The sequence below is a fragment of the Glycine soja genome, chromosome 4 (assembly GCF_004193775.1).
Source record: "Glycine soja cultivar W05 chromosome 4, ASM419377v2, whole genome shotgun sequence".
In the NCBI taxonomy this organism is placed as follows: domain Eukaryota; kingdom Viridiplantae; phylum Streptophyta; class Magnoliopsida; order Fabales; family Fabaceae; genus Glycine; species Glycine soja.
In genome coordinates, this window is record NC_041005.1 from 24015806 (window position 1) to 24024940 (window position 9135).

Here is a 9135-nt window from a genome sequence, read left to right on the forward strand (position 1 = left end):
GCATAAAATTTCCAAATCATCATTTTTGCATTTTGTGTCATGGAAATAATGTGGGGCATCCCTTTTTATCCTTGAACCAAACCAAACCCTGACATGTATCATGTCTAGCCATTCTACAAGCCTTGAGCCAAAAATCCTAACTCACCATAATCTTTACCCTCGGAAGCAAAAAAGAAGAGAAGGAAAATTTCCAATCAAAGAGAAAGCAAAAAAAAAGGGGAAAGGAAATTCCCAATCAAAGAGTGGGAGAAAGCGAAAAGAAAAGAAAGAAAATTCCCAACCAAAGAATGGGAGAAAGTAAAAAAGGAAGGAAAGAAAGCTCCTGATCAAGGATCGAAAGAAACCAGAAGAAATGTGCAGAAAGGTCTTTGGACCAGACAATATCTGAACAATACAGAATTGTCACCAAATGAACAAAAGGAAGGAAAGGAAACCATGACCTAAAGTGGTCTTCTCCCTTTGATTACCAACCAAAATCCTGTGCGTCGGTCACTTGTTCGCCTCGTGTCAAACAAGAACAGAAAAGGAAAAAGCCAAAAAAAAATCAAAAGCCGAAAAACCCACCAAAAGAACCCATTTCCAAGGGAAGTCCTATTGATCCATGATCACACATGTAATCTTTGATTTGATAGGAAATAATTCGCAAAGTCAAGTCGTGACATATCTATGGTTCGGAATTAGGATGAAACACTTACCTGTCCAAGGTTGATACACTCTGAGTGATTTTCTTCTATTTTTTGAACCCAGTGTTTCCTCTAAATGGTCATTTAGAAATGAAATGCTAACATCCAAAATCTAATTTATGGTTATGGGGGGGTTTCATCAGCAGACTCTCCTTCCTCGGTAGACGCATTGTTTTTCACTCAAAAAAAAGCATATGCTGCTCTAATCAGTTGGAATATTGGTCTCTTTACTAAAGCATGTTTGCATTTTAGTGGAGAAAACACCGAGACTTTTTCAAGTCTCACAAGTTATCCAGAACTACGTAGGTCTGAGTTCCTCATTGGAGGATACGTAGGAGCAAGAGCCTCGCTTTTGTCAACCACACCACCTTTTGTTGCCATGACCCAAGAGTTGGTAGCCCGCGGAGACACCTTACGGTTATCCGCACCTCGTCATTCAGTGACCCTAAGTGTGATTGACGAGTAGAGGCCAATGTGGTCATCTGCGCCCTTTTCGGAGGTGTCAGCATCTTCCGGTGGAGATTTTTTCAAGTCTCACAAGTTATCCAGAACTACGTAGGTCTGAGTTCCTCATTGGAGGATACGTAGGAGCAAGAGCCTCGCTTTTGTCGACCACACCACCTTTTGTTGCCATGACCCAAGAGTTGGTAGCCCGCGGAGACACCTTACGATTATCCGCACCTCGTCATTCAGTGACCCCAAGTGTGATTGACGAGCAGAGGCCAATGTGGTCATCTGCGCTCTTTCCGGAGGTGTCAGCATCTTCCGGTGGAGATTTTTTCAAGTCTCACAAGTTATCAAGAACTACGTAGGTCTGAGTTCCTCATTGGAGGATACGTAGGAGCAAGAGCCTCGCTTTTGTCGGCCACCTTCACAATATCTGTCATACTGACATTTGAGTCACGCTGACGGGCGTAAATACCCGAGTGGTTATCCGTATAAACATTCTTTTTTGCTGTCTGTAAGACGAAAAGCCTGATAGCACGCAGAGACTAACGTCGTCTTCTGCGCCCTTCGTCAATCGCGGCCGACAAGCCCGTTGACACGCGGAGATTTACGTCATCTTCCACGCTCACAAGATCTGTCATACTGACATTTGAGTCACGCTGACAGGCGGAAATACCCAAGTGGTTATCCGTATAAACATTCTTTTTTGCTGTCTGTAAGACGAAAAACCTGATAGCACGCAGAGACTAACGTCGTCTTCTGCGCTTCGTCAATCGCGGCCGACAAGCCCGTTGACACGCGGAGATTTACGTCATCTTCTGCGCTCACAAGATCTATCATACTGACATTTGAGTCACGCTGACGGGCGGAAATACCCGAGTGGTTATCCGTATAAACATTCTTTTTTGCTGTCTGTAAGACGAAAAGCCTGATAGCACGCAAAGACTAACGTCGTCTTCTGCGCCCTTCGTCAATCGCGGCCGACAAGCCCGTTGACACGCGGAGATTTACGTCATCTTCCGCGCTCACAAGATCTGTCATACTGACATTTGAGTCACGCTGACGGGCGGGAATACCCGAGTGGTTATCCATATAAACATTCTTTCTTGCTATCTGTAAGACGAAAAGCCTGATAGCATGCGGAGACTAACATCGTCTTCTGCACCCTTTGTTCCCCCGGGAACAACAAGTCATTTGCATGCGGAGATTTTATGGTCACCCGCGACTCTCGTCAACCGAGAGGAACCAAATTAGTGTCTTATCTTTACTTCCCTTTTATCTCCAATAAAAGACAGGTAAAGAGGGGCAACTGTCATACCCTAATTTCGTCCGGGTACCTTTGCTTGGTGGCATGCAACTTGTGTTTGGTCATTTTGAGGTGCTTGGCACCCATCATTAGGCAATTTGTGAAATTCTGTGACGTGCCGGAAATCAAAAGAAAATATTGATGCACAATCCGTAAGGTTCCGTGACACACCGAAAATCAAAAGGAAGCATCGTTGCACAATTAGTGAGGTTCCATAACATTCCGTAAGTCAAAAAAGGGATGATTATGTAATCTGCAAGGTTTCGTAACATTACGGAAAGAAAACAAGTATCGTTACGAAATTCGTAAGTTTCCGTAACTTTACGAAAAAAGAATCACCAAAAAAGGTAGGGGGGTGTATTTAGTAAAAATGGGGGTGCAAATAGCAACCAAGCCCACTTGGGCCCTCCAGAAGATTCCTCCAAAAGGATGTTGCTTCTGGAGGAAGCAACCTTGCTCGCCTGGGCGAGCTGGGTGGCAAGCTCCTCCCCTATTTTGCTATAAATATGGGGAGGAGTGAAGAAGAAAAGGGTTCAGCCTCTTAGGCACTTCTCTCTCTCTCGAAATAGCTGAGGAAAATTAGTTCCGTGAAGAAAATCCAAGCCGAGGCGCTTCCGTAACGTTTCCGTGAGTAATTACGCGAAGATTCTCGACCGTTCTTCAAGATCCATCGTTCGTTCTTCATTTTCTTCAGTCTTCAACGGGTAAGTACCTCAAACCGAGCTTTTCAATTCATTCTATGTACCCGTGGTGGTCCACATTTTGTTTCATGTATTTTTATTCTCGTTTTCATCTACTTTTTATACCCCCTTTTGACGTGCTTAAGCCATTTATTTAAGTCATTTCTCGCTTAATCTAAAAATAAAATAAATTTCAACCGATCGTTTGAATTGTATCATCCGTTAATTTCGGTTAAAATGAATTCCGACCGTTCGGTCGTGCCGTAACCACGTTGGAAATCAAAAAAGAGGTAAAAATAATAAATATAATAATAAAAAATACCTTTTAGTAAAATAAAGCGAAAAATCAATCGGACGTTTTCTCTTTGAGATTTATCATTCTTAATTGAATTGACTAATAAATAAAGTGAAACTAAGGCTAAAATCAACTCGCCTAGTCAAGCTCGTCCACAAAAATAGGATTTTGAAAGTTTATCATTTCTGTTTCTTACCAAGTAAAATGGATCATTTTTAAGGTCCAACGCCTTAAAATGATCACCTTTCAAGTAAAAAAGAATCACTTGATTCACGCATAAGAAAGAACTACGTAGGTCTGATTTCCTCATCACAATTGGGGAATACGTAGGAGCAAAGGGAAACACCCTTGTCGACCACAGAAAATAGAAAAAATATAAAAAGGGTATAAAGGATATAAGGACATAAAAGGGAACGTAAAAATCAAAGTCATGTTTGCACATTCGATTAAAGGCTGCCGTCCCTAATGACGGACGTGTGGGGTGCTTATACCTTCCCCGTGCGTAAATACAACTCTTGTAGGTTTAGACTAATTTAAACTAAGCTTCATCCGCAGATCCCTCATTTAAGATTAGGCTCAACTTAAACAGCTTATGTAAGTTTAGACTAATTTAACCTAAGCTTCATCCTCAGATCCCTCTTGTTGGACTAGGCTTAGATTAAACAGCATTATCATCACAACATATTAAGAAAACTAAAACTTAATCCACAGATCCCTCATTTAAGACTACGTCTCAATCCTGCTTCTATCAAATTCTAAGGCAACAGTACATTTTACAATGCTAAAGTCACCTAACTGAACATACAAATGGGTGATCAGACCAAGCGCATGTAGAAATTAAGCATTGAAAGAAGCATTGAACACAGAAAACACAATCAATTAGATAATAAAGTAATTACATCAGCTGTTCCTTAGAAATTCCCAACAAGAGTGTTTAGCCAGCCATACAGAAAAACCCTAACACAATTGAGATTAAGAGTAGAGAATAATTGTTCCTTATACAAGAAGGGGGATCCCTCCTCCTCTTCTCAGCCTCTCACAATCACTCTGCAACTCACTAATCTCTCTAATTACAAAACCTAGGTCTCTCTGCAAAAGCTGCTCCTCTTGCTGCCTCCAGAGCTCTTTTTTTGAGATAGGCACTGTGGTGTGCTCTGACTTCTATGTGTGATGGTGATTCTTTGGATTATTACCCTAATTTTGCACAAAACAACTTTAAATAGGCTCTGAACCCGCGACATTGCACTTAGTGCCACCCTCACGCTTAGCACGAGTAAGTGGATTTGAGCTTAGCGCCAATCATGCACTGAGCCTGGCTAAAGACAACCACTGCGCTTAGCGCATTGATCTCACACTTATCGTGCGGCCTTGATATTGTTGCTGTGCCAGATTTTCTGTTGCACAAATTTTATCATTAATTTCAATGGAAAGTATTCTAGAGATAGCTATAACAATAAAACAAGATTTATTTACAAATTACTACAAAATAACCATAAATTGGGGAACTATACAAGTTTTGGAAAATGTTTTCTATACAAAAGTTAGTCGTATAAGACGACTAACACTCTCTTTGATCTCTCCTAACAACTCACTAGAAATTCTCAAAGCTCCCAGTCTCACACTTTTAGGAGCAACTTCACACACAAGGCTAAGGTCTCTAAGCTTTTCTATGAGATCCAACTCTCTAACCATCAGAGCATATATATGTAGGGATTTCCTACTCAAGGCACTAACCACTACATTGGCTTTGCTGGGATGATAGCTAAGCTTAAAATCATAATCCTTAAGAAACTCTAATCATCTCCTATAACTCATCTTCAGCTCTTTCTGGCTAAACAGGTACATTAGGCTCTTATGATCACTAAACACTTCAAACTTAGAGCCAAATAGGTAACGCCTCCATATCTTAAGGGCAAAAACTACAACTACCAACTCTAGATCATGGGTGGGATAATTCCTATCATGAGTCTTGAGTTGTCTAGAAGCATAGGCCACTACCTGGCCATTCTACATCAACACTCCTCCAAAACCCATCTTTGATGCATCACAATACACCTCAAAAGGTTCTCTTGGGTTAGGCAAATCTAACACAGGCCCAATCATCAACTTCTCCTTAAGGGTTTGGAAACTATGCTCACACTGGACATCCTGCACAAAAGCTTGACCCTTATGAGTTAGCTTAGTCAAAGGTAGAGCTAACTTGGAGAAACCATCTATGAATCTCCGATAATATCCCGCTAAACGTAGCAAACTCCTAATCTAAAAAATTGACTTAGGAGTCTCCCACTCAAGGACAACTTCTATCGTAGAAGGGTCTACAACTATACCCCCTTGAGATATCACATGCCCTAGGAAACTAACTTTCTCCAACCAAAACTCACACTTGGACAACTTAACATAAAGCTATTGTTCCCTAAGGGTCTGCAACACAATGCTCAAGTGCTCCTCATGTTCCACTCTAGTCTTGGAGTAGACCAAAATATCATCTATATATGAATACTACCAGAAAACTGTCAAGGTAGGGGTGAAAAACTCTATTCATGTAATCCATAAACACATCAAGGGCATTAGTCACGTTGAAGGGCATGACTAGATACTCGTAGTGACCATAACGAGTCCTAAAGGCAGCCTTTGGAATATCTTCAGACTTCACTCGGATCTGATGGTAACCTTACCTAAAGTCTATCTTGCTAAACACACAAGCTCCTACTAGCTGGTCCATAAGGTCGTCTATTCTAGGCAAAGGGTACTTATCATTAATCGTCACCTTATTCTACTGGTGGTAGTCTACACACAACCTCATGGTTCCATCTTTACTCTTCACTAACAACACTGGTGCTCCCCATGGGGACACACTAGGTCTCACAAACTACTTATCCAACAACTCCTCTAACTGTTTCTTAAGCTAGGCTAACTCTATAAGAGGAATCCTATAAGAGGCTATGGATTTGAGTCCAACACCGAGTACCAGGTCTATGGAAAACTCTACCTCTCTCTCAGGTGGTAAACCTGATATGTTGATGTTGCTCCATGTAGAGCTTGTAGGCCTTGGATCTTCTTCATCAATGGAGTCCTTTGCTTCTTGAAGTTCAATGGCAGCGGAATGGAGAAGGAAGAAAGATGATTAGAGATGCCACTTCAAGGAGAAGATGAGTCAAGAACAAGCTCACCACCACAGAAAGCCATGGATAAGAGCTTAAAGATAGGAGAAGATGAGTGGAGGGAGAAAGAGAGAAGGAGCACGAAATTTTATGCCTCAAATGAGGTCTGAACTTTGAAGTATAATTCTCAAATGATCAAAGTTTCCAAAAATTCACACACAAGGCCTCTATTTATAATCTAAGTATCACACAAAATTGGAGGGAAATTTGAATTTCTATTCAAATTTCACTTGAATTTGAATTTGAATTGGTGGAGCCAAATTTAGAGCCAAAATTTCACTAATTATGATTAGTGAATTTTAGCTATGGTTCAGCCCACTAATCCAAGATCAAGTCGAAGATTCTTCACTAAGTGTGCTTAGGTGTCATGAGGCATGTAAAGCATGAAGGACATGCACAAAGTGTGACTATATGATGTGACAATGGGGTGTAGCAAGCAAATGCTCACCTCCCCCTTAAGATGGTCCAAAATTTAATTGGATTGGGCTTCTACCAATTCAATTAAATTTCTCTCCCAACATACACATCAAATAGTGTACTTAATTCATGTGAAATTACAAAACTACCGTTAATACAAAAACTAGTCTAGATGCCCTAAAATACAAGGGCTGAAAAATCCTATATTACTAGGGTACCCTCCCTACATTATGGATCCCTAAATACAAGGCCCAAAAATAATAAAACCTTAATCTAATATGTACAAAGATAAGTGGGCTCATACTTAGCCCATGCGCCCAAAATCTATCCTAAGGCTCATGAGAACCCTAGGGCTTTCTCCAACATCTTTGGCTCAATCTTCTTGGAGTTGTCTATCCAATGCCCTTGGGGGGTAGGATTGCATCATATATCCTCAGGGAACACTTTAGGTAACTCTCTGACAATAGGGAGGTCACCCATGGAAACCTTTGTCTCTACTTCTAGGTTAGACAAGATCATGTACACTTGAGCATCTTCTTTTGAAGATGTAATAACTTGGTTTGCAGAGATAAACATCCTATCCTTACTCACTCCAAAATCATCAAACACCATAGTTTTATCAAAAAAATTTAACAAGACATGGTTGGAAGATAATTAGTCCATACCCAAAATAACATCAATTTGGCTCAAAGGAAAACAAATAAGATCAATCAAGAATGTTCTACCAGAAATTTCCACAGGACAATTCAAACACACATTAGAAGTTAACAACCACTAGTTGGGGTCTCTACCACCAGACCATTATTTAAAGAAGACATAGAAAGCTTAAGTTTCTCTACACACAAACAAGATATAAATGAATGGGTCGCACCAACATCGAATGGCACAAGTAAGGGAATCCCACTTATGAAACATTTACCTTGGATTAGATTTTTGGATTTCAAAGCTTTGGCATTGTTAAGAGTAAAGCCCTTTCCCATGGCCTTCGGGCGTTCAGTGTAGTCATTCAGACCCCCACCATTCCACTCCTTCTTGGGATATGGGCAATCTCTTTGAATATGCCCTTTCTACCTATAGTTAAAGCAGATCCTATCCTTAGCAGTACAATTTGAGGAGATGTGGCCTTGCTTACCACACCTAAAACAAATGATCTGGGTTGAGAAAGTAGTGGGTTTGCTACCACTACCACTAGTAAACCTCGTAACAACAGTCCTTTAATTGTTGGGGCGATTACCATGTTGCTTAGGAGGGGTTGGGTATGGTATTCCCCAATTTTGAGATCCATTCTTTTTATTCTTCATTGGGTCCCTACTTCTATAATAGGCCGCCCAGTATTGGGAGTCCTCATCCCAAATCTGACACATGTTCACCAAAAGTGGAAACTAATAGACACCTTGATAGTTCACAACTTGCTTCACCTTAGGCCGCAAGCCGTTCAGAAACTTTAGGAATTTTGAACTTTCACCATCTCTTCCTAGGTAATGAGGAAAGTACCTCACTAGTTCCTCAAACTTGGATGCATATTCAACCACAGTCATGTTCCCCTGCTTGAGCTCTAGGAACTTCATCTCCTTATTCCTAACATCTTTAGGAAAGTATTTCTCCATAAATACCCTCTTGAAGGTTTCCCAGGTCACAACTTGGCCTTCAGCCTCCAAGCATTGGCGAGTGTTCTCCAACCAATACTCAGCTTCTTCTACCAGACTGTGTGTACCAAAAATAACCTTCTGCTCCTCCAGACACACCATCACTCGAAAGATTTTCTCAATCTCCCGTATCCAGTTTTAAGCACCTTATAAGTGTCATATTTCAGTTATTTTTGGGATTAAAATGTTAGCACTTATTTTTTGATTGTAATAGTTTTTCTTGTAAACTACCCTTAAATCTAGTTGTTTTATATATATTGTACATTTACTAATGTTTTTGTTTAAATATGACAAATTCATCCATAATTTTGTAGGTTTTGATGGTTGTTTGTTAGATCCAGAAACAAGTCAAAAGGATGGGTAAAATGGTTATCTTTCCAAGATTTCAGACATCCACTCGCCCAGATTAGCATCTAGCTCGCTAGGCTAATAATATTTCTTCAGCCATAAGCAACCAACTCGCCTGGGCAAGCTACAGCTCGCCTGGTCAAATTGGTGCC

The 9135-nt window shown here is 40.6% G+C and overlaps 1 protein-coding gene across 1 annotated transcript; it reads right to left on the reverse strand.

The window, feature by feature from the left end:
* Window positions 1-8371: 8371 nt before the first annotated feature.
* LOC114410682 lies at window positions 8372-8737 on the reverse strand. The gene has a single exon (XM_028374626.1). It carries the CDS (start codon window positions 8735-8737, stop codon window positions 8372-8374), a length of 366 nt encoding a protein of 121 aa, XP_028230427.1.
* Between the last annotated feature and the right edge of the window lie 398 nt (window positions 8738-9135).

Excerpts from the sequence above, each read along its gene's own strand:
- LOC114410682 (XM_028374626.1), bottom strand. The coding sequence starts at position 8,737 with ATGGTGTGTCTGGAGGAGCAGAAGGTTATTTTTGGTACACACAGTCTG.